A 23740-nucleotide genomic window follows, 5' to 3' on the forward strand; every position below is an offset into this window, starting at 1 on the left:
TTTGTTGCAAATTATGCATTATTTCCTTGAATGTTAGCCATTGTATGTCCACCTTCATACCTTTTAGTGTAGTCTCCCAAACTACCATGGCCAACTTGTCCCTCATACCCTTGTAGTTTCCTCTGTTTAGATTGAAGACTTTAGTTTCAGATTGGACTACATCACTCTCAAACTTAATGTAAAATTCAATCATATTATGGTCACTTGTCCCTAAAGGCCCCTTTACCACAAGATTATTGATTAGCCCTTTCTCATTACCAGATCCAGAATAGCCTGTTCCCTGGTTGGTTCCTCCACATACTGATCCAGGAAACCATCTCACATGCATTCCAAGAATGCATCCTCCACACCATTAGTGGTAATTTGATTTGCCCAGTCAATATGTAGATTAAAGTCCCCCATGATTACCGTATTGCCCTTGTTACATGCACTCCTACTCTCTTGATTGATACTGTGCCCTACATTACTATTACTGTTTGGTGACCTATACACAACTCCCACCAATGTTTTCCACCCTTTGCTGTTTCTTAGCTCCACCCAAACTGATTCCAATTCTACATCATGATCTGCTGAGCCAAGATCTTTTATCTCTACCGTACCAATCTCATCCCTTATTAACAGCGCTACGCCACCTCCTTTTCCTTTTTGTCTGACCTTCCTAAATGTTGAGTACCCTGGAACATTCAGTTCCCAGCTTTGGTTACCCTGCAACCATGTCTCTGTAATGGCAATACATCATACCCATTTACTTCTATTAGTGCCATTAATTCATCCACCTTGTTGCGAATGCTACGTGCATTTAGATAAAGTGCCTTCAACTTTGCCTGTTTAATATTTTTCTGCACTTTGACCCTCTTTACTGTTGGCCTTTGTTTCTGCTCCCTACTAGTTTTGCTGACTACTTTTCTAACTTGCACTTCCAGCTTTGTTTCTCTCCATACTGGGCCCACACTTAGGTTCCCAGCCCCCTGACAAACTAGTTTAAATCCTTCCCAACAGCACTAGCAAATCCCCCTGCAAGGATATTGGTCCCGGTTCTGCCGAGGTGTAATCTGTGCAGCTTGTACAGGTCCCCCCTTCATCTACTGCTGAAACCCTCAACCGTTTCTTTTACCTCCAGAATCGACTTTTCCAATGCCCTCCTGGCTGGTATCCCATCTTCCACCCATTGTAAACTTCAGCTCATCCAAAACACTGCTGCCCATGTCTTATCCCGCACCAAGTCCTGCTCACCCATCAACCCTGTGCTCAACAACTTACATTGGCTCCCAGTCCCCCAACACCTCAAATTTAAAATTCTCATCCTCCTGTTTAAAACCTTACATGGCCCCTTCCTGTCTTGGTAACTCCTTCAGCCTTACAATCCTCCGAGAACTCTGCTCTCCTCTGACTCTGGTGTTTTGTGCATCCCCTATGACGTAAGAAAACTACTAGGCACTTGGACTAAGCGTTAAACAAAGCTTTAATCAACTGTTTTACAACATGGAGGTCTAGTTGTGCCCTTCACTAATTCCTGTTAAGAATGTCCTGCGCAAGCTGGACCCGTGCCCGAGTATTTATACTCTCCCTGGATAGCGACACCTGTAGGCTGCTCAGTATTGTTTCATAAGTCTTTCTTTCATGAATGACTGATTCATTTCACCCTACTTGCAATCATTGGCGGCCATGCCTCTAGCCTTATGGGCCCGAAACTGTGAAATAACCTCCCTACACTTCTCTACCTCCCTGTCCTCATCAAAATCAACATCTTTGATCAAGCTTTTAGTCACCGCCCCCCCCCCCCCCCCCCCCCCCCCACTATGATATTCATCTTTGGATTCGGTCCATTTTTGTTTGACTTACACACCTGTGAAGCGCCGGGGGACGTTTTTCTATCTACATATAAAGGAGCTATATAAAATACAAGTTGTTGTTGTAGTACTTATAGGCGGAACTATTGTTACCTGATTGACCACTTGGATAGCTGGTTAAACAGCTCTGTACTTTTTTGCTTTCCGGTCCTGGAATATTCTGTTCTTCTTCAGTATATTGACAAATGCTATGAATGTTATTCGTAGAAGTCTTTCCTTTCCAATGATTCCGTAGCGTAGGCTGAAACCATTTGCTGTCTCTGCCTCTGTGCTGGTGGTGGAGGTTTTAATGCCTTTTTTTGAATTTGCCTCCGAGCTGGTCCAGTCAAAGAATGGCAGTTGCTGGCAGTTGGACAGAGCCATGCTCCTTTGTTTGAACCTGATTGGCTGCAGGCCGCTCCCTCCCATTGGCTGCCTTTGTTTGTTGGATTGTTTGTTTTCAAATCCGCCGCTTCTAATTGGCTCAGCTCGCTTCCATTCCATCTCCTATCAGCCTGATTCTGCCAGTTCCATTCAGGGCAAATTATCCAGCACAGAGAGGGAGTGTTCACACCTCGAAGGCATTGCCCCAACCAGCTATTCCCATTCTACATTATTTAGAAGGCCATTCGTGGCTGCTAATTTATTCTCCCAGTGTAGAATTTAATTCAGCTTTTATTTCCTGCCTGTAACTGTCACCTGTCCCTCCATTCCTGCCTGTAACTGTTGGCAATCATATTCATGGAAGATTTTGGTTATTGTACATGGATACATTCTATTCAAAGGTTTATGGGCTGGATTCCCCTGTACGGGCAGAGTTTTGAAAGGGAGGTACTTCTGCCTCTGATAAAGGACTGGGGGCCCTCATCTCTACTCTTTTACCTGGCGGGTTCACCTGAGGCCTTTCCAAGGGTAGAATGGGCAAAATGTCCCTGGGGAGCCTAGGAACTCCAAGTATGATCCCTTGAAGTGGGGGTTGGGGAAGGTGATCTGTCATGGTTCCACCCTACTGGAACTAAAAGGGCCAGAGTAACCTGGGTGGAATCCTGGCTCAACTGGGTTTCTCCCCGAGGTGGAAATCTTCCTTTTCACCCTCCCAGAGCCCAGGAATTTCAGGACATCTCACACATGTACAAGAAATTCTCTACAAGGGATTAGAGAAGGCATCACATTTCCTAATAGGGTTTGCACCAGCTGGCCCCAGTACTCTTGCCAGTATTAATCCAATCAGTTGGTACCAAGGATCAAATAGTGATCAGTACCAATGTTACTTCAACCCAAAGATCTCCCTCGCAATACAGGAAAGAAGGAAATACCAGCATTCAGTAAGCAGGCAACAGAATAAATGTTCTTCTTTCAAAAGAAGCAGCCATACATTGTCCAGGACCTATACGATGGGTTAGTGACAGAGTTGGCAGTTTGCAAGACTGGAGAAAAGTGTACTAGAAATCCCTTGCTTTTCTTTGATAAGTGCCATGGGATCCTTTATGTCCACCTGAGAGGGCAGACGGGCCTCAATGTAGCGTCTCACCCGAAAGACGGCACCTCAGGTACTGCACTCAAGTGTCAGTCTGGATTATGTGCTCACATCTCTGGAACATAGGAACAGGAGGAGCCGTTCAGCCCCTCAAGCCTGTTTCGGCTATTCAATGAGATTATGGCTCACCTGCAATCTAACTCCATATACCTGCCTTTGGCCCATATCCCTTAATACCTTTGATTACAAAAAGCTATCAATCTCCGATTTAAAATTAACAATTGATCTAGCATGGAGTGGGGCTTGAACCCACATCATTTGACTTAGAGGCGAGAGCTGACCCACTGAACCATGGGCTGACACTTAAGGAGAGATCTGTTATTCTATTGGAAATATATTGTAGACCGCCAAACAATGATTTACAAAAACAATCAAAACATCACTCTTCAGATCCCAGATTGTTTACCAGCATAAACAGGTTAAGTGGCCATTCATTTCATTGCTGTGTGTGAGACTTTGCTGGTAGAGACTGAATACCACGATTGCCTATGTAACAACGACCTCTGGACTTCAAAAAAAAATAGTTCCTTGTACAAAGCAGTTCCAAGACAAATAGTATCACCTTTTCATTGATTCAACTTGTAGTAAAAATTAATCTAGTTCTTTCTAGATTTATACAATTTTCACTTTATTATAAATGTGAGCAGTATTACATCGTGACATTCTTTTAAGCAAAATAAGCATAGAGGAAGACGGCAGCACTCAAACAGACGATTAAATTAGCATTAATGAAATAGTTCATGTAACGCTTCTCACTGAGCGAATGGGTGTTGACCAAATCTTCACTTGGTGGTGGGCTCGCTGCTTCTTCCTGCTTATCCATCCCACAGAACCACAACAGAAAGGATATCAGCTTCGACCTTTCCTTCACCGATTCAACTGGGGGGGAAGAGAGAGAGAGAAATGTAATTCGGTACAGAACTATAAGACGGGTCAGTGACAGAGCTGGCAATTTGCAAGACTGGTGTATCTTGTGACTGGAGAAAAGTGCATCAGTCACCTGATAAATGCAGGCCTGTACTGCACCCTGACAGACATAGAGACTGTGGTTGACTGAATCGGTCAGTGCCATAAAAAGGTGAGTGCAGAAATCACCTTCAAAGCAGTGCAGTAGGTGGCAGAATTCCCCTAATACCTCTATCATGATGCACACTCCTCTTGTATATATCTCCTCACCAAGATCCTCCTATGACCTGCGTTGTCTGTATATTTAATGGGGTGTGGGGAGGCAATACCTGAGTGGGGTGCATCCTGTTTAAATGCTGCCTCACTTTCGTTCAATAAAAGGTGTGTCCATAGAGAAGGCCGTACCCGCTCTTGGCTGATCCTGGCAATCGCTGTGCCGTTTATTTCTCATCCAACATACAGGAAACTCTTTTTTATCCGGCACCAATGGGACCGGCGTGGTGCCGGTTTATCAAAAAGTCCAGATTACAGAGAGTTATAGTTAAAAGGTACGAGAGCTCCATACACAGAGCAAATCCAGGCTTCCCTGTTGCTTAGCAACAGGTGCAAGAAGCCCGGCCACAGACCAAGCGTCCCTGTTGCTTAGCAACAAGTGCAGGAACGCCCGATTACACAGCCAAGAATCAAGAAACGGCCACTAATATGAAGAAAAATTTAACTGAACCTACTCCTGAATTTTGCCGGTTAACCGAGATTTCCGGTTGTTTGGGTGCCGGTAAATCGAGAGTTTCCTGTACCCCTAGTGCATTGCGAGCATGAAAGCAGGAAATTTGGGCATGGAGAACTGGGAATGGGCTTCTGCCCCGATTTGCTTGCCATGAAAATAACTTGCCCTGATTTTGCACTTAAGACAACCCAAAAATAGCATGAAAGTTTGGGAACAAGGTCCTCATCACAATTATGTATATTTGTGTTGGGAGGAGATCATTAGCCATGATCCAGGTGCACCGTGTGTTAATACAGAGATGCGATCACAGAGGATTGCTTACCCGACGAGAGATTGACACTGCTCCTGTTGCTGACTTCCTCTGAATGAACCTTTTCTTCTTCAGTCTGGTCTAGGAGAGAGTATAATTGATGACAGAATTATATATCAGTTACAATCCTGTTGCATTGTGCGTCAAAGCAATAATCGTGCAGGATTGCCTACCTGTTGACAGGACGATGTTGTTCATGTTGCTGATTTCCTCTCGGTCCAGCTTATCTCCTTCAGGTTGTCTCATTGTCGGATCCAGTTTGTGTGCAGCTGATGGAGAAAATGTGCAGTTGAATATTACGGAATTCTACAAGTAATGTGATGATGCTTGTAACCTATTCCGGCCTACCTAACCCCTTCCACTATGTAGAAATCAGTTTCTTCATTTATTGCGTGTCACTAACCATCGGCCAGGCCAGTGAGAAAGCTTGGAAGAAGAGTCCGTGCTGCGAGGAGGATACCGAGAAACTCCAGGATGATTTGAACAGGTTGGGTGATTGGGCAGAAGCATGGCAGATGCAATATAATGTGGATAAATGCGAGGTTATCCACTTTGGTGTCAAAAGCAGGAAGGCAGATTATTATCTGAATGGCAATAGATTGGGAGAAGGGGAAGTGCAACGAGACCTGGGTGTCCTTGTGCACCAGTCGCTGAAGGTAAGCATGCAGGTGCAGCAGGCGGTGAAGAAGGCAAATGGTATGTTGGCCTTCATAGCAAAAGGGTTTGAGTACAGGAGTAAGGATGTCCTGCTGCAGTTGTACAGGGCCTTGGTGAGACCACACCTTGAGTATTGTGTGCAGTTTTGGTCGCCTTATCTGAGGAAGGATGTTCTTGCCATGGAAGGAGTTCAGCGAAGATTCACAAGGCTGATCCCTGGGATGGCAGGAATGACGTATGAAGAGAGATTGGGTCGATTGGGCTTATACTTGCTGGAGTTTAGAAGAATGAGAGGGGATCTCATTGAAACTTATAAAATTCTGACAGGTCTGGACAAACTAGATGCAGGTAGAATGTTCCCGATGGTCGGAGAGTCCAGAACCAGGGGTCATAGTCTAAGGATAAGGGGTAAGCCATTTAGGACAGAGATGAGGAAGAATTTCTTCACCCAGAGAGTGGTGAACCTGTGGAATTCTCTACCACAGAAGGCGGTTGAGGCCAAGTCTTTAAATATATTCAAGAAGGATTTAGATATATTTCTTAGAGCTAAAGGGATATGGGGAGAAGGCAGGTACGGGGTACTGAGTTTGGATGATCAGCCATGATCTCATCGAATGGTGGAGCAGGCTCGAGGGGCCGAATGGCCTACTCCTGCTCCTATCTTCTATGTTTCTATTTTTCAAATGACACACGTGTGACTTCCCTTCCTGCAGCTACGAGCTACCTGCTCACGAACCACCTGCTCATGACCCACCAGTTGAAAACTGTCGGTGTAGCATCATGTCAGAGATAAAGCTGACCATAGACTCACATTCAATTGTGTCACAGGTCAGGTGGTTGTTACACTTATGCACAGTTGTGCCAAATCAGGGTCTTGTCATGCTCACGTCAAAGGTGAGGTTATTGTTATGTCCCTAATACATTGTGTGCCAGTGCAATGATCATGGAGGACTCCTTTCATTGAAAGGGTGACTCTGCTCATGTTAGTAGTCCCCTTGCCATGTAGCTTACCTTCCTCAGGCTGTCCTGCCACAGAATCAGTTTTTTCAAAACGGGTGAACCAGGTCAAGCGGCTAATCTAAGATTGGAGAAGAAAGATTGTAACACAATGTACCAGGATGCTGATCTCGCTGCGGTTAAACAGTGTTGGCTAGCAACATCAGACAAGAGCTGAAAGAACCCTGGTCATTTGACTCTCCAAGCAGACTTTACCCAGGTGGAAATTATGAGCGACTGGCACATGCACTTTGGGTGAGTCATTCCCAGATACGTTCTCTTCCCATTCTCCAGGTGGGACAGCTGGGTGAATCGCTCATCATGATTTATCCTTCCTGATGGGATGTTTGAGTTTTAAAATGAGGAACCAGCTCGGAGATCACAGGACTGAGGTTGGCATCCACCGACCAGACAGAGATGTTCTTACTCAGTACAGGTCCTGTCCAGCTCTCTCACTGCTCAACACCATTCAAAGCAAATACAAACATACAAAATTGATGGGCAGGAAAAAATAATCTATCAATAGGCATATGTACATACAAATTAGGAGCAGGATTAGGCCATGCAATTCAACCCTTCATTTGATAGACTTCTGACAGGTGGCCTCTAAGTCTACGCTGCTCTAAGTAAATAGGCCGAGTCCTTAAGCCTCGCTCAATAGAGGAGGTCAAATATTTCATTAGAAATGATTGAATCACTTACCTTTGCTGGATCTTGAGGTTTTGTGCTGAGACTGATGGTCACCACCACGATCAGTGTAAAGACAGAAAGGATGATGGAGAAGTGCAGGTAATGAACGTATTTGGTGACCAGGGGCCGGTTATCAGGCTGGCCACACAGAGGCTCTGGGTAAATAAAATCCAAGGCCATTCGAACACAACCGACCAGGATCCCTGTGAAAAGGCCCCAGAATGCGCCCTGTCCACACAAACCGAGACAGACATTAGCTCCTCAGCTCATCCAATACTTCAGTGAAATATTCACAGACACATCCTCTGCAAGAATTTATTTAACATTGAAAACACAGTAAAAAGGCCAAATACCACAGGCAGGACACTACCACGGTTGAAAAGAATATGAGAAGTGATGAGCCAGGTGTCAGCCGTGGCTCAGTGGGCAACACTTCTTGCTTCACGAGTCAGGAACGTTGCGGGTTCATAGACCCACTCCAAAGATTTGAGCACAAAATCTAGGCTGACACTCCAGTGCAGTGCTGAGGGAGCGCCGCACTGTCCGAGGAGCCGTCTTTCAGATGAGACATTAAACCGAGGCCCTGTCTGCCCCCTCAGATGGGTGAAAGATCCCACGGCATTATTTCAAAGAAGAGCAGGGGAGTTCTCCTGGCCAATATCACTGAAACAGATTATCTGGTCATTATCACATTGCTGTGGGAGCTTGCTGTGTGCAATTTAGCTGCTGCATTTCAACATTGACTAATTTCAAAAGTACTTCATTGGCTGTAAAGTGTGTTGGGACATCCTGAGGTCATGAAAGGCGCTATATATATAGTGCAAGTCTTTCTTCCTAAAGTAATGAGTAGCTGATTGGAAGTTTGAGTCTTAAAACGAGGAAGCAGCTAGGAGATCACAGGACTGAGGTTGACTTCCACATACTACTCAGTATAGGTCCTGTCCAGCCTTCTCCCTGCTCAATCCCAAGACTGCCTTCAATCACATTCACTTGACTTCCAATGCAACAACAACAACTTGTATTTATATTGCGCCTTTAACGTAGTAAAACGTCCCAAGGTGCTGCACAGGAGTGTTATAAGACAAAAAATTTGACACCGAGCCACATAAGGAGAAATTAGGGCAGGTGACCAAAAGCTTGGTCAAAGACGTAGGTTTTAAGGAGCGTCTTAAAGGAGGAAAGAGAGGTAGCGAGGCGGAGAAGTTTAGGCAGGGAATTCCAGAGCCCAGGCAACAGAAGGCACGGCCACCAATGGTAGAGCGATTATAATCTGGGATGCTCAAGAGGGCAGAATCAGAGGAGCGCAGATATCTTGGGTGGCGGGGGGGGGCGGGGTGGTTGCGGTTGTGGGGCTGAAGGAGATTACAGAGATATTTGGGATTTGAAAACAAGGATGAGAATTTTGAAATCGAGGCACTGCTTAACTGAGAGCCAATGTAGGTCAGCGAGCACAGGGGGTGATGGGCGAATGGGACTTGGTGCGAGTTAGGACACGGGCAGCTGAGTTTTGGATGGCCTCAAGTTTACATAGGGTAGAACGCACAACCATTTATTGGTCAGGTTCTCCGATTTGCATAGTCACCTGTGAAACTTTGGGCAGTACCACTGCATCAACAAGGTAATACAAAGTAAAGCAAAGCAGTATAATGCAAAAATAGCCTGAGCCTTCTGAACACCACCACCAGACAGTCTCTTACATGACCTGCAAGAAGGAGCTCATTGCTAACCGTCTCACTAATTACTAGTGCCTGTGAGGAAAGTCATTTTCTTAACTAATAGCCCATGATTTGAACACAATTTTGCTTGCTGCAAATGTGTATTAAAGGTCATTGAGTGGCTGGGACAGGGTCTGTGGTGTGTTCTGATTAATAGAACATGCAGTCTTTTGTGCTTTTTTCTTTGGGCTTCCCTTTGCCCAATTGAGAAGTTCTAGCACATTGCTAGTGCTGCTCCCCAGGTGTCCAAAGGGGGACTGCGAGAGAGTCTGGCGGTGACTCTCCTCAAGTACTGCCCATCCCTTCCAGGAGGCTCTGGGCTTCCAACTGGTGCATCCCTCTGGCATTGCTAACAATCGGAGCTCACCGAATAGGAATGACCAGGAAGAACCCAGACTGCTTCAGTGTCTCATTTCATATTAACTGAAGGTTAACAGTGAAATAAATCTTAAGAGCAACGGGTACCATCTCATTAGTTCGTCTCCAGAAACAGCCGGCCATGAAGACCACTGCGACAGGTGGCTGTAAGTAGGAGCTGATGGACTGGATGTACATGAAGAGCTGGCCACCTTGACTCATTTGCACCAGAGGAATCCACACGACAGACACCGCCACCAGGACCAGCACAAACACCCTGCAACACAGGGAAAAGCAGATTTAGCAACTGTGCACCAAAGCCTCACCTCCACTCAATGCTAATCGCGACAAGACACTGGTGAAGCCTTGCTGCATTCTGTAATTTCCTATTTCACAATTTTTTTTTGCAAACTCCTTAAAGGAAAGGCTTTTCAGAGAAAATTGGGGGGCGGGGGGGTGGGGTGGTGGTGGTGAATATCCCGTGCAAGTTCGGCAGAAACCATTTAGAATGGCCAGAAACGTGGCTGGGACCCAACATCAAGATTTATTTATTTTTATTCGTTTTTATAGGATCTGGGCGTTGCTGGCAAAGCCAGCATTTATTGCCCATCCCTAATTGCCCTTGAGAAGGTGGTGGTGAGCCGCCTTCTTGAACTGCTGCAGTCCGTGTGGTGAAGGTACTCCCACAGTGCTGTTAGGGAGGGAGTTCCAGGATTTTGACCCAGCGACGATGAAGGATCGGCGATATACTTCTAAGTCAGGATGGCTTTGCAGGAGTGATGTCTTCATCCACCTTTTACAAGATCATCAACATAAGGGGACAGGACTAGTGACAGGAACTGCAAATGTCGGAGTGCCTGCACCCTGGGCTTTTCTGAGGGACTCGGAACATGGTTGTGTTGGTACACTTGGAGCAGGCCAACCAACTGGCGGTTCCAGGGATCATGGGCTGGACCGATGAAGAGTAAGTTCTGACAAAGGGTCTTCGACCTGAAACGTTAACTCTGTTTCTCTCTCCACGGATGTTGCCTGGCCTGCTGAGTTTTTCCAGGGTTTTCTGTTGTTATTTCGATGAAGATTAAAGTTTTTTTTTTAAAGTGATATTAAGGCACCTAAATCTTCTTGGGGTGAACCAGTGCGGCCTCCGCCCAGACTTTCCTACATCTTCAGTGGACGGGGTGCCCCAGATGCGCCCCTAGCCCACCCAAGGCATGTAAATCACATGATCTCTCCGTCCCGTACGAACATTGGCAGGATAAGCAGTGGAGGTCAGAAGTGGCACATCTCGGCACTTATGTGGAGATGCACCGCTCCGTGGATTTTCGGGACCAGCACGGAATGCGTACGGGCTGGACAGTCTTTTTAACTCAGTCCATTTAAACTTTGCTGATTTCCCACTTCCACATTCCCCTCCCCCACCATGTTATTATCTGCACCCTTCCTTGGAAGAGTCGGAATGACTGAGACAAGTTGTGAACACTGACATAAGAAAACTACTAGGCACTTGGTCTAAGCATTAAACAAAGCTTTAATCAACTTTTACAACATGGAGGTCTAGTTGTGTCCTTCACTAGTTCCTGTTAAAGAATGTCCTGCGCAAGCTGGGCCCATGCCCGAGTATTTATACTCTCCCTGGATAGCGCCACCCGTAGGCCGCTCAGTATTATTTCATAAGTCTTTCTTTCATGAATGACTGATTCATGTCAAACACGTTTAGCACAGAGTGGCTTTAGTTAATTAAACCGCAGGGAAGGGCTGCACAGGAAGATAGGAAATGGGTGACCACCAGGCGGAGCAATAGAAGCAGGCAGGTAGTGCAGGAGACCCCTGTGACCATTCCCCTCTCAAACAGGTATGCCGCTTTGGATACTGTTGAGGGGGATGACTCACCAGGGGAAGGCAGCAGCAGCCAACTTCCTGGCACTGGGGGTGCTCCTGCTGCCCAGGAAGGGGGGAAAAAGAGTGGGAGAGCAATAGTGGTAGGGGATTCTATAGTAAGGGGAACAGATAGGCGTTTCTGTGGCCGTAGACGTGAATCCAGGATGGTTTGTTGCCTCCCTGGTGCCAGGGTCAAGGATATCACTGAGCGGCTGCAGGGCATTCTGGAGGGGGAGGGTGAACAGCCAGAGGTCGTGGTCCACATTGGTACCAACGACATAGGTAAAAAGAGGGATGAGGTCCTGCAGCAAGAATTTAGGGAGCTAGGTGAAGGATTAAAGAGCAGGACCTCAAAGGTTGTAATCTCTGGATTACTCCCGGTGCCACGTGCTAGTGAGTATAGGAATGGGAAGATAGAACAGATGAATGCGTGGCTAAAGGGATGGTGCAGGGGGGAGGGCTTTAGTTTCCTGGATCACTGGGTCTGCTTCTGGGAAAGGTGGGACTTGTACAAGTCAGACGGTTTACACCTGAACCAGAGGGGAACCAATATCCTTGCGGGGAGGTTTGCTAGCACTGCTGGGGGGGGTTTAAACTAACTTGGCAGGGGGATGGGGTACAGAGTGGAGCTATAGCAGGGGGTGATTTACAGCCAAACACAGAGAAAAAAAAAGGCAGAGCAAATATGTGAAGGCAAAAGGGAATATGGCAGGGCTGGAAGGCATTTATTTTAATGCAAGGAGTCTTGCAAATAAGGTGGATGAACTGAAGTTGTTGTTGAACACATGGGAGTACGATATTGTTGCTATCACGGAGACATGGTTGAGGGAGGGTCAGGACTGGCAGCTCAATATTCCGGGGTATAGAATCTTCAGGCGAGACAGAGGGGGGTGTAAAAGGGGAGGGGGTGTTGCAATATTAATTAAGGAGTCAATTACTGCTGTAAGGAGGGATGATATATTAGCGGGTTCCTCTAATGAGGCCATATGGGTAGAACTTAAAAACAAAAAGGGGGCAAGCACTTTGCTGGGAGTGTACTATAGGCCCCCAAACAGTCAGGGGGAGATAGAGGAACAGATATGTAGGCAAATCTCAGAAAAGTGCAAAAATAATAGGGTAATAATAGTGGGGGATTTCAACTTCCCCAATATTAATTGGGATAGTCAGAGTGTGAAAGGTTTAGAGGGTGCAGAATTCTTAAAGTGCATCCAGGAGAGCTTTTTGAGCCAACATGTAGAAAGTCCTACAAGAGAGGGGGCGATACTGGACCTAATTCTGGGGAATGTAGCCGGGCAAGTGGTGGAAGTGTCAGTAGGAGAGCATTTTGGCGACAGTGACCATAATTCGGTGAGATTTAAGGTGGTCATGGAAAAAGACAAAGACGGCCCGGAAATAAGGGTTCTAAATTGGGGGAAGGCCGATTTTAATATGATAAGGCAGGATCTGGCCAAAGTGGACTGGGAGCAGCTACTTATAGGAAAATCCACATCAAGACAGTGGGAGACTTTCAGAAGGGAAATAGAGAGAGTACAACGCCAACATGTTCCTGTAAAGGTCAAGGGTGGGACCAACAAGTAAAGGGAACCTTGGATGACAAGGGATATACAAAAATGCATTAGAAATAAAAGGGGGGCTTTTGGCAGTTACAAAAGACTAAAGACGGAAGAAGCCCTAGAGGAGTATAAAAAGTGCAGGGGCATACTTAAAAAAGAAATTAGGAGGGCGAGGAGGGGCCATGAAATAACACTGGCGAGCAAAATAAAGGAAAATCCTAAGATGTTTTATAAGTATATTAAGGGCAAGAGGATAACCAGGGAAAGGGTAGGGCCCATTAGGGACCAAAGTGGCAATCTGTGTGTAGGGCCAGATGATGTAGGCGGGGTTTTAAATGAATTTTTTGCATCTGTGTTCACTATGGAGAGAGACGATGCAGACACAGAAATCGGGCAAGGGGACTGTGACATACTTGAACATATTAGCATCGAGAGGGAGGAGGTGCTAGCGGCTTTAGCAGGCCAAAAAGTGGATAAATCCCCAGGCCCGGACGAGATGTATCCCAGGCTGCTGTGGGAGGCAAAGGAGGAGATTGCAGGGGCTCTGACACAAATTTTCAGAACCTCTCTGGCCACAGGGGATGTACCAGAGGACTGGAGAACAGCTAATGTAGTACCATTATATAAGAAGGGTAGCAGGGATAAACCAAGGAATTACAGGCCAGTGAGCCTAACATCTGTGGTAGGGAAATTATTGGAAAAAATTCTGAGGGACATGTAAAGTCTGTGGGTTGTACAGTTAATAACGACACAGACTTCAGGAATAACAAACAAACAGGTCTTTACTATTCGAAGGTCAGGGCGAATCTGCCCAAGGAATCATGCCACAACACTTATATACCGGTGTGGTCACCGTCGGTATTACAGTATACAGAAGCCAAACAAGTAGTGCCACACCTAAAGTAGTTCTCTTAAAGGTGAACGGTTACATATAATAGTCCTCTTAAAGGTAGACGGGTACATACACTACAATCCTCCCTTTTTAGCTTATTACATACAGAGTCCCCATTAAACATAACATATCTTCAACTTCATATAAAACAATTTACAGACATAGTCTCGGTGGGAAACAGTTCACAGGTTCAGTCTCTGCGGGAACAGTTCACAGATTCAGTCTCTGATCTTGACTCGGTCCGAACAACATCTCTTTGGTGTAGATGGTTCACATTGCTCGCGTGACTCCTCCATATCCTTTTCTTGACGTAACAGCTTGAACTTTCGTCTTGCTGAACCAGCAGTGCTGACTTTTACAACAACTGGGTTGCCTTGATATTTTCCTACTTCCCAACTGATTTAACTCCTTTCGCAGGGTCCACGCATGATCTGGTAGAAGTGATAATATTTGCGATAGTTATCATCTTCTGCTTCTTTTTCTTTTCTGCTTTTTGGAGACTCTCGGGGCTCCCTTATCAGCTGCCAGCTGTAGCGCCACCAACTCTCTATGTTCCTTCGACTTTAAGTGCTTCATCCTGATTTCGGCACTTTGGGAGTTTTCATCACAAACTGGGCAGACCACATCCTCGTAATATTCAGTGTCACTCAACAGGTCATGGTAATATTCGGGTTCGTCCTGAGTTAGGCCAGCGAGAGGGCCTTCTACTTCCTCCTTACCCATCTGGACGTTAGCTGACTGTGGTTCCTTCCCTAGACATCTTTCTTGAAAAGACTTCTTCATGCATTCATCTTCATCCCGCTCTTCCTGGGTTTCCTGCAAATCCTTCACTAATGACCTCATTTGTGATTTCAACACTTCCCCTTCCCTTGGGGATTGATTGATCGGGCTATTCAATCCTTCTACTGGAGCAGCTGTTTCAACATTCTGTTGTTCACATAGACGCGATTCAGCGTACTTTTGGCATCCCAGTAAAGTCTGTTTTGCAACCTCAGCTATTTCCCAAACTTTTGAGAGCTCCGAACTCCTTCCCGTTGAAGATTGAAGCTCGTGTTCAGATTGTTCCCATTGCAGAGTCTTGTCCCTCAGCATATGAAGGAGTTGGCTGACCGTTAACTCTTCCACGGGAACACTGTGGATCAGAGTCTTCTCCATTTCATCCACCTTTTCCTCCAGTGCTTCCACCTTCTGTTCCTCTTGTACTTTGGCTTTCAGCGCTCGGAAAAGTTGCGCCCTGATGCTCTCTAGCTCATGTTCAGGGACCATTCTTACAGTCTCTGTGTTTCTTACAGTTTCCTTTTCGTCCACTGAAAGGATTCCCAGTTGAATCTGTTCTTCAAGTTGTTGAACCTCGGACATTGCCGCCTCATATTTGTCTTGGGTTTCCTTCAATATTTTTATGAGTTCTTGGACATCTTGTCTTTCATGTTCTGCCATGTCTTTCACCTCTAATTTCTCATCTATGGATGGAACTTCTACCGATGAGTCTGTCTTGGCCTTGAGCTCATCAAGAATTTCCTGCAGCCTTTGGACTTCTTGCTCATGTTCAACCTTTAGTTGTTCATATGCTTCTACTGAAACTAGCTTTTCGGAGGTTGCCGAGTTAACCCCCTCCAGAATTGTAGCCTGGGCCTGTTCATACTGTTCTTTCAACTTCTCACACTCTGCTTGTAAGGAGTCGTAGAGAAGAACTGGAATAACATCCTGGCTTCCTGAAGATTCCTCTTCATTTGCTTCTTTCGCAATTTCCTGTTGGAGTTCAGCCAAGGCTGCTATGCTATCTGCCTCTCGAAGTCTCACTGCCATCAAATCTTCTTTATTCCTGCAGTCTATCTCAGCCATTTTCCGATTACTTTCATTTAACTGAGTGAGTAGTCCCTTATTCTGGGCTGAGAGATATTGCACCTTCTCATGTAGACCATAGCACTCCTTCTCTGCTCGACATAGCTGGTTACTGCTGATTTGGTTCTGTGTTTCAAGTTCCAACATCCTTTGCTTAGCTTCTTTCAGTTTCGCCCCTATAAGCTCCTCTTGCAACATGGCCACATTATTCACATCAGGTAAAGAAGCGTTTCTCTTTTCCATGTCCAAGATTTTTTTCTGCATATCTTTAAGTGCACACTGCGATTCAGCTTCTCTTAACCTTGCTTGCACTAGCTCCGTCTCCAATTGCAGAACAAAATCCTCAGTGTAGCGTGGTTTGCCTTTATGCTGTATCTCTAGATCATGCAAATATTCTAACTCCTGAACATCATAAGGGAGATGTGATCGGTAATTGGTCACGATGGCTCTATGGTCGCTCTTTGCTTGAGCTAGCTGCCTCTGCTGTCTTTCCAGGTTCTCCCATTCGGTGTCCCAGAACTTTTCCATTGTTTTCATCTCTTGTACGAGACGGTAACTCAACTGTTCTAATTGTTGTCGTACTTTGAAATAAGTTTGAGTCCAAGTTCGGTGTTCTTCCGTCGTGGATAAGTCCTTAACTTGAACAGGCTCAGAATTCTCTGTCAAACTGGAGTTCTGCTCTGAAGCTTTATTCTTCTCGGTAGCATAAGCCTTTATGCATGTCTTCGTTTTCTCCACCATAGTCGGCAAGTTCATTTTAGCCTTGTCTTCCATATTTGAGTTGGTCTTATCGTCATCCGTTTCAGAATCTGAGCTGATAGCTTGCACCGAGTCCTCACTCATTATGGCTTTTAGATAGTGCCATTCCATGTCTATTTTCTTGATCCACTCTCGTCCTAGAAGTGGTGGTCCTCCCTCAGATAATACGTACAAGTTCATTCTTGGGTGTTCTTTACCCCTATCTCTCACCTTGACTCTTATCTTCCCCATGGGGTATACCTTATGCCCCGTGTATGTCTGCAATACGAACTTGGTATTTCTTAAGGGTATGTGAGAGAATAGCCGGTGGTAGTCCCTTCGATTTATGACTGATAGAGCTGATCCAGTGTCCAACTCCATTCTTACTTGGACTCCAGCTATTTTTAGTATGACCCAGATAGTTTGTAGGTCAGCTTCCTTACTCACATTGTGAATTCTCAGACTACCCAGCTCCTGGCTGTTAGGGTCTGAGTCTGAATTCTGTTCGTCTGAACTCTTCTCAGCCACCTTGTGTACCTTGTTGTACTTTTCTTGTGGTGGCTTCCTTTGGTTGTTGGTCTTCTTCCCTGACCGGCATACCTTAGCGATGTGACCCAGTTTGCCACATTTCCTACATTCTTGGTTCTTAAACCAGCATTGATTCTGGTCGTGTGTTGTCTTCCCACAACGATAGCATTTTGTTGTACTTGAGGTAATTTGGTCCACCCCGAGTGCCGCCGCCTTTAGCTGCATTTCCGCCGTTCCTTTCGCTGCGGCTTCGTGCGATGCGGCTATAAGGACAGCCCTGTCAAGTATGAGGTCGTTCTCTTCGAGTAGTCGCTTTTGTGTCCCTTCCTTGGACAATCCGCATACAAACTTGTCTCGCAGTGCCTCTGTCAGATTCCCTCCGAACTGGCAGCATTTCGCTAGCCTACGCAGTTCGACCAAATATTCCGCGTTGCTTTCGTCTTTCCGTTGCGTTCTTGCATAGAATTTGAATCGTTCAGTCAACATCAACGGTGTGGGGTTCAAGTGGTCCTTCAGAACAGCCACAATCCCTTCAAAAGTCTGATCCGCCGGTTTAGCTGGTGCTAGTAGATGCTTCAAGAGCCCGTATGTCTTTGCGCCCATCGAGTTTAGCAATGTTATCGCTTTGTTGTCTTCCTCTATTTTGTTGGCTTCACAATAGATCTCGATGCGTTCCACGTACGTGGCCCAGTCTTCTATCTCAGAATTAAAATCGTTAATATTCCCTCGCTTAGGCATCTTCCTTTCCTTGGGAGCAGCACAAGTATTTCTTTAAATTCTTATTTATTTATTTCTAAGATGGCGGTTTTTCCTGCGAAAATGGCGGTTTCCCGCTCTTTCCTTCTCTCCCCGCCCCTTCAATGGCGGTCTCCCGCGTCTGTCGTCTTCTCCGCCTAATGGCGGCTTCCCGCGTTTCTTCCCTGGTGGGAGGGGTACGCTTTCCCCACAGCGGACAGGTTCAGCCGCTGGGCTGGCTTCCGCACAGCTCCCCTTACTCGGCTCTGTCTTTCTCTCCCGCTCGCACGGCTCTACCGGCGCTGGGTACCCCGTTCACGGAGAACAGTTCAGCCGCTGGACTGGCTCTCGCGCAGTCTCTCTCCCCTTGCTCGGCTCTGTCTCTCTCTCCCCCACGTTCGGCTCTACCGGCGCTGGGAACCCCGTTGGTGGAGAACAGTTCAGCCGCTGGACTGGCTCTCGCGCAGCCTCCTTTGGTCGGCTCTGCCTCTCCCACACGCCCGGCTCCCGTTCGCCTCCCAGCCCTCACGCAGTCCGGTGCTTCCCTCCCCGGCTGCAGCTGAGTTTCTCTCTTCCCGCGCCTGCTCCCGGTCTCAGCGCTTCGTGGCTTCGGTCGCTGCCCGGCTTTTCCCGCCGATCGCGGTCCGGCTATCTCACGACGCCGTTGGACCCGCCTTCCTGACCAGCTCTGCTGCCCCTCGACCGTGGTCGAGTGCACAGCCCCTATCCTCCGGATTTCGTTACACTTTTCCCTACTCACAGTCTCCGCGGCCGCCTTGTTTCCTGCTGATCGGCTCACTCTGCACCGTGGTAGAAGGGTAGTCAGTGCCTGTTGCTGATGGAAGCTTTTGTTGCTAAAGTCTTCCTCCTTTCTATTGCTGCAGCCTCGTGTTTTCTTCCAGCAGAACGACGAGGGCGGTTGCCTCTCTTCGACGCTCTTTAGTTGCTTTGGTAGTCTTGCCGCAGGGTACGATCGGACTCGTCGCCACTGTAAAGTCTGTGGGTTGTACAGTTAATAACGACACAGACTTCAGGAATAACAAACAAACAGGTCTTTACTATTCGAAGGTCAGGGCGAATCTGCCCAAGGAATCATGCCACAACACTTATATACCGGTGTGGTCACCGTCGGTATTACAGTATACAGAAGCCAAACAAGTAGTGCCACACCTAAAGTAGTTCTCTTAAAGGTGAACGGTTACATACAATAGTTCTCTTAAAGGTAGACGGGTACATACACTACAGGACAAAATTAGTCTCCACTTGGAGAGGCAAGGATTAATCGGGGATAGTCAGCATGGCTTTGTCAAGGGTAAATCATGTCTGACAAATCTGATTGAATTTTTCAAGGGGGTGACTAGGGGGGTGGATGAGGGAAATGCTGTGGATGTGGTTTACATGGACTTCAGTAAAGCTTTTGACAAAGTCCCGCATAGGAGACTGGTCAAGAAGGTAAGAGCCCATGGGATCCAGGGTGCCTTGGCGCGTTGGATCCTAAACTGGCTGAGTGGCAGGAGGCAGAGGGTGATGGTCGAAGGATGCTTTTGTGACTGGAAGCCTGTGTCCAGTGGGGTACCTCAGGGATCGGTGCTGGGTCCCTTGTTGTTTGTGATCTACATAAATGATTTGGATGAGAAGGTAAAAGGTATGATCAGTAAGTTCGCAGATGACACGAAAATTGGTGGGGTGGTAAATTGCGAGGAGGAAAGCCTCAGGCTACAGGACGATATAAACGGGTTGGTCAGATGGGCGAAAAAGTGGCAAATGGAATTTAACCCTGAAAAGTGCGAGGTGATGCATTTTGGACGGACAAATAAGGCAAGGGAATACACAATGAGCGGTAGGACCCTAGGAAGTACAGAGGGTCAGAGGGACCTTGGTGTACATGTACATAGATCTCTGAAGGCAGCGGAACAGGTAGATAAGGTGGTTAAAAAGGCATATGGGATACTTGCCTTCATTAGCCGAGGCATAGAATATAAGAGCAGGGAGGTTATGATGGAGCTGTACAAAACGCTGGTGAGGCCACAGCTGGAGTACTGTGTGCAGTTCTGGTCGCCTCACTATAGGAAGGATGTGATTGCTTTGGAGAGGGTGCAGAGAAGATTCACCAGGATGTTACCTGGGATGGAGCGCCTCAGCTATGAAGAAAGACTAAACAGGCTGGGGTTGTTTTCCTTGGAGCAAAGAAGGCTGAGGGGGGACCTGATTGAGGTGTACAAAATGATGAGGGGCATAGATAGGGTAGATAAAGAGGAACTTTTCCCCTTAGTAGGGGGGTCAATAACAAGGCATAGATTCAGGGTAAGGGGCAGGAGATTTAGAGGGGATTTGAGGAGGAACTTTTTCACCCAGAGGGTGGTTGGAATCTGGAACTCACTGCCTGAAAGGGTGGTAGAGGCAGGAACCCTCACAGCATTCAAGAAGCATTTGGATGAGCACTTGAAATGCCATTGCATACAAGGCTATGGACCAAATGCTGGAAAATGGGATTAGACTGGACAGGGATGGATGGGCGGCGCAGACACGATGGGCCGAAGGGCCTCTTTCTGTGCTGTAAAACTCTATGGCCTAGAAATTCACTGGCCTTAGCGCCGCTTTTGAGGCGCTAGAGGGCCTAGCGGCAAAGTTATGGCCAGTTTTGAAATTGACAGGGGCCCTAAATCGGCGTTAGGCCGGTAGCGCTGCGCCGGCACTGATGACGTCATCGGTGTGCGCAGCGTCCCGGTTGCCATGGTAACCCGCCCGAACTCGGAAATTGAGTTGCGGCCGCCTCGCCCGTGGCAGCCGCAAGCAACGTTCTGGCAGAGGTGCCTTACAGAACGTTGCGCCGGCGCATTAAAGGCCCCGCGGCGGCCGGCCGCTTTCCCGCCGCCCACCTGGCCGCAGCTCCCTCCCCGGACTTCCCCCCCCCCCCCCCCCCCCCCGGAACAGAAGCAAGCCCGGCACTTGTCCGAGGTGCCGGGCTCATTTTTAAAAAGATTATCGCGGGCCGCGGCCGGGTGCAGGCAGCTCCTCCTTAAGGGAAGGAGGAGGCCTGCACTTCCCGAACCTGCCGCACCGCAGCGGGCGCCGCAGCGCCGGAATAGCGCCGAAATTCAGCGCATAGCGCCAGTTTTCAGGCGCTAACAGCTTTCAGCAGCGCCGGCAGCCGTTTGGGCGCAGAAGTAGTGAATTTTTGGCCCGCCCAGCGCGACTTAGCTCCGGCACTAACTTCCGGCGCTAAAGCCGTCGCTGCGCCAAAACCCAATTTCTAGGCCTATGACTCTATGACTCTATGATACCAGAGTTAAAAGAAAGGAAGAGATTTTGATTAACGAAACCAAAGTTAACGTTCAGGAGGAAAAGGGTAAACAAAGTGAAAATGGTAATGTTCAAGGATCAGGTACTGAAGCTAAACTAAACCTACCTGGCATATGGTCAGTAGACTGGACAAGTCAGTCGTCTGCATGGAGCCTGTAAGCTAGCAGCAACAACTGGCATTTATGTAGCACTTCTAATGTAAAATGTCCCAAGGCGCTAGAAATAGAGGTAAGAAAGATAGCTGCTGAGCCAAGAAAGGAAAGATTGAGTATAGAAGATTAAACGTTTTAAAAAAAAAAAATTTATTCATTGATGGGATGTGGGCGTCGCTGGCTAGGCCTGCATTTAGTGCCCATCCCTAATTGCCCTTGAGAAGATGGTGGTGAGCCGCCGCCTTGAACCGCTGCAGTCCCTATGATGTAGGTACACCCACAATGCTGTTAGGAAGGGAGTTCCAGGATTTTGGCCCAGCGACAGTGAAGGAACGGCGATACAGGTCCAAGTCAGGATGGTGTGTGGCTTGGAGGGGAACTTGTAGGTGGTGATGTTCCCATGCGTCTGCTGCCCTTGTCCTTCTAAGTGGTAGAGGTCGCGGGTTTGGAAGGTGCTGTTGAAGGAGCTTTGGCGAGTTGCTGCAGTGCATCTTGTAGATGGTACACACTGCAGCCACAGTGCGCTGGTGGTGGAGGGAGTGAATGTTGAAGGTGGTGGATGGGGTGCCAATCAAGCGGGCTGCTTTATCCTGAATGGTGTCGAGCTTCTTGAGTGTTGTTGGAGCTGCACTCATCCAGGCAAGTGGAGAGTATTCCATCACACTGCTTACTTGTGCCTTGTAGATGGTGGAAAGGCTTTGGGGAGTCAGGAGGTGAGACACTCGCCGCAGAATTCCCAGCCTCTGGCCTGCTCTTGTAGCCACAGTATTTATATGGCTGGTCCAGTTAAGTTTCTGATCAATGGTAACCCCCAGGATGTTGATAGTGGGGGATTCAGCGATGGTAATGCCATTGAATGTCAAGGGGAGATGGTTAGAGTCTCGCTTGTTGGAGATGGTCATTGCCTGGCACTTGTGTGGTGCGAATGTTACTTGCCACTTGTCAGCTAATTGAGGTTCTTCAGATGATTAAAGGAATTGATAGGGTAGATAGAGAAACTATTTCCTCTGGTGTGGGGGGGCGGGGGGGAAGGGTCTAGTTCAAGGGGACCTTAAAATTAGAGCTAGGCCATTCAGGAATGCTGTCAGGAAGCACGTCTTCACACAAAGGGTAGTGGAAATCTCTCCCTCAAGAAGCTGATGAGGCTGGGGGTCAATTGAAAAATTCAAAACAGATTAATTTTTTGTTAGGCAAGGCTTATTAAGGGATATGGAGCCAGGGCGGGTAGCTGGAGTTAAGATACAGATCAGCCATAATCTAATTGAATGGCAGAAGTGTCTCGAGGGGCTGAATGGTCTCCTCCTGTCCCTACGTTCCTATTATGTTGATCCGAATGATCAAAAGCTTAATCAAAAAGTTAAGGTTTTGAGACAGTGTGTAGTAACAAAGAATAATTTCTAAGACTGGTAATCCAGAGATGGGAAGTCACGTCAAAAAACAACAAAAGAACACGGAGTCTAACAGCACTGGAATCTGGTGATGAAGTGAACCTGAGAGGTACATTGACACAGGAAAATATCAATAAAGAGCAAGTTTATCCAAGGTCATATTTGATACAAATAGATTAGATGTGTTACTTGGACATAATCATCAGGGTACAAGAGATGCAAGTGCGGAATGTACTGCTGAATTTACCTATTGAGGTTACAACAACCAGAGATTCGACCTCAACTGTATCATCTTTATCACCTGACAGAGTAAAGATCGAGAGAGTGATTTTAAAAAAAAACAAATCAAGTGAAATTCCTGAAGTAAGAAGGTTCAATCGAGGCTTTCTGCTCCCAATCCCCGGTGGATCTGGGGCAGGCAGCAGCAGGATGATGCACAGAGATCCACTCTGCCGTGTCCTCACCAGGCGCACCTCCCGCACCCCAATTTTCGTGGGGCAAGCTCTGTAACCAATACCCTCCTCCCCCCCACCCGTATCTGGGTGAATGTACAGTAACTACATTGAAATGAGGGAAACACGGTTTCAATTTGACATGAGCAATCTTTTTTTTATTAGTTTATGGGATGTAGGCGTCGCTGGCAAGGCCAGCATTTATTGCCCATCCCTAGTTGCCCTTGAGAAGGTGGTGGTGGGCTGCCTTCTTGAACCGCTGCAGTCCGTGTGGTGAAGGTACTCCCACAGTGCTGTTAGGGAGGGAGTTCCAGGATTTTGACCCAGCGACGATGAAGGATCGGTGATATACTTCTAAGTCAGGATGGTGTGTGACTTGGAGAGGAACTTGGAGGTGGTGGTGTTCCCATGCGTCTGCTGCTCTTGTCCTTATAGGTGGAAGAGGTCGCGGGTTTGGGAGGTGCTGTCGAAGAAGCCTTGGCGAGTTGCTGCAAGTGCATCTTGTAGATGGTACACACTGCAGCCACGGTGCGCCGGTGGTGGAGGGAGTGAATG

The 23740-nt window shown here is 47.2% G+C and overlaps 2 protein-coding genes across 9 annotated transcripts in view; both read right to left on the minus strand.

The window, feature by feature from the left end:
- Window positions 1–2164, minus strand: part of LOC147110292 (sodium/myo-inositol cotransporter 2-like) — a 126600-nt gene extending 124436 nt beyond the window's left edge. For all 4 annotated transcript variants that reach the window (XM_086000130.1, XM_086000131.1, XM_086000132.1 and 1 more), the window contains exon 1: window positions 1944–2164. The gene's annotated coding sequence lies outside the window, so the exon portion shown is untranslated. The remainder of the gene's footprint in view (window positions 1–1943) is intronic.
- Window positions 2165–3966: 1802 nt separating this feature from the next.
- slc5a11 (solute carrier family 5 member 11) overlaps window positions 3967–23740 on the minus strand; it is an 80836-nt gene continuing 61062 nt past the window's right edge. For all 5 annotated transcript variants that reach the window (XM_086000138.1, XM_086000139.1, XM_086000137.1 and 2 more), the window contains 6 exons: window positions 9833–10001; window positions 7665–7880; window positions 6978–7044; window positions 5483–5578; window positions 5322–5390; window positions 3967–4245 (listed from right to left, as the gene is read on the minus strand). In XM_086000138.1, the coding sequence (XP_085856264.1) occupies window positions 4034–4245; window positions 5322–5390; window positions 5483–5578; window positions 6978–7044; window positions 7665–7880; window positions 9833–10001 (829 nt within the window). In that variant the 3' untranslated portion in view covers window positions 3967–4033. The remainder of the gene's footprint in view (window positions 4246–5321; window positions 5391–5482; window positions 5579–6977; window positions 7045–7664; window positions 7881–9832; window positions 10002–23740) is intronic.

This window comes from Somniosus microcephalus, chromosome 11 (genome assembly GCF_052327205.1).
Source record: "Somniosus microcephalus isolate GS21.2 chromosome 11, FLI_Smic_1.0, whole genome shotgun sequence".
NCBI lineage: Eukaryota > Metazoa > Chordata > Chondrichthyes > Squaliformes > Somniosidae > Somniosus > Somniosus microcephalus.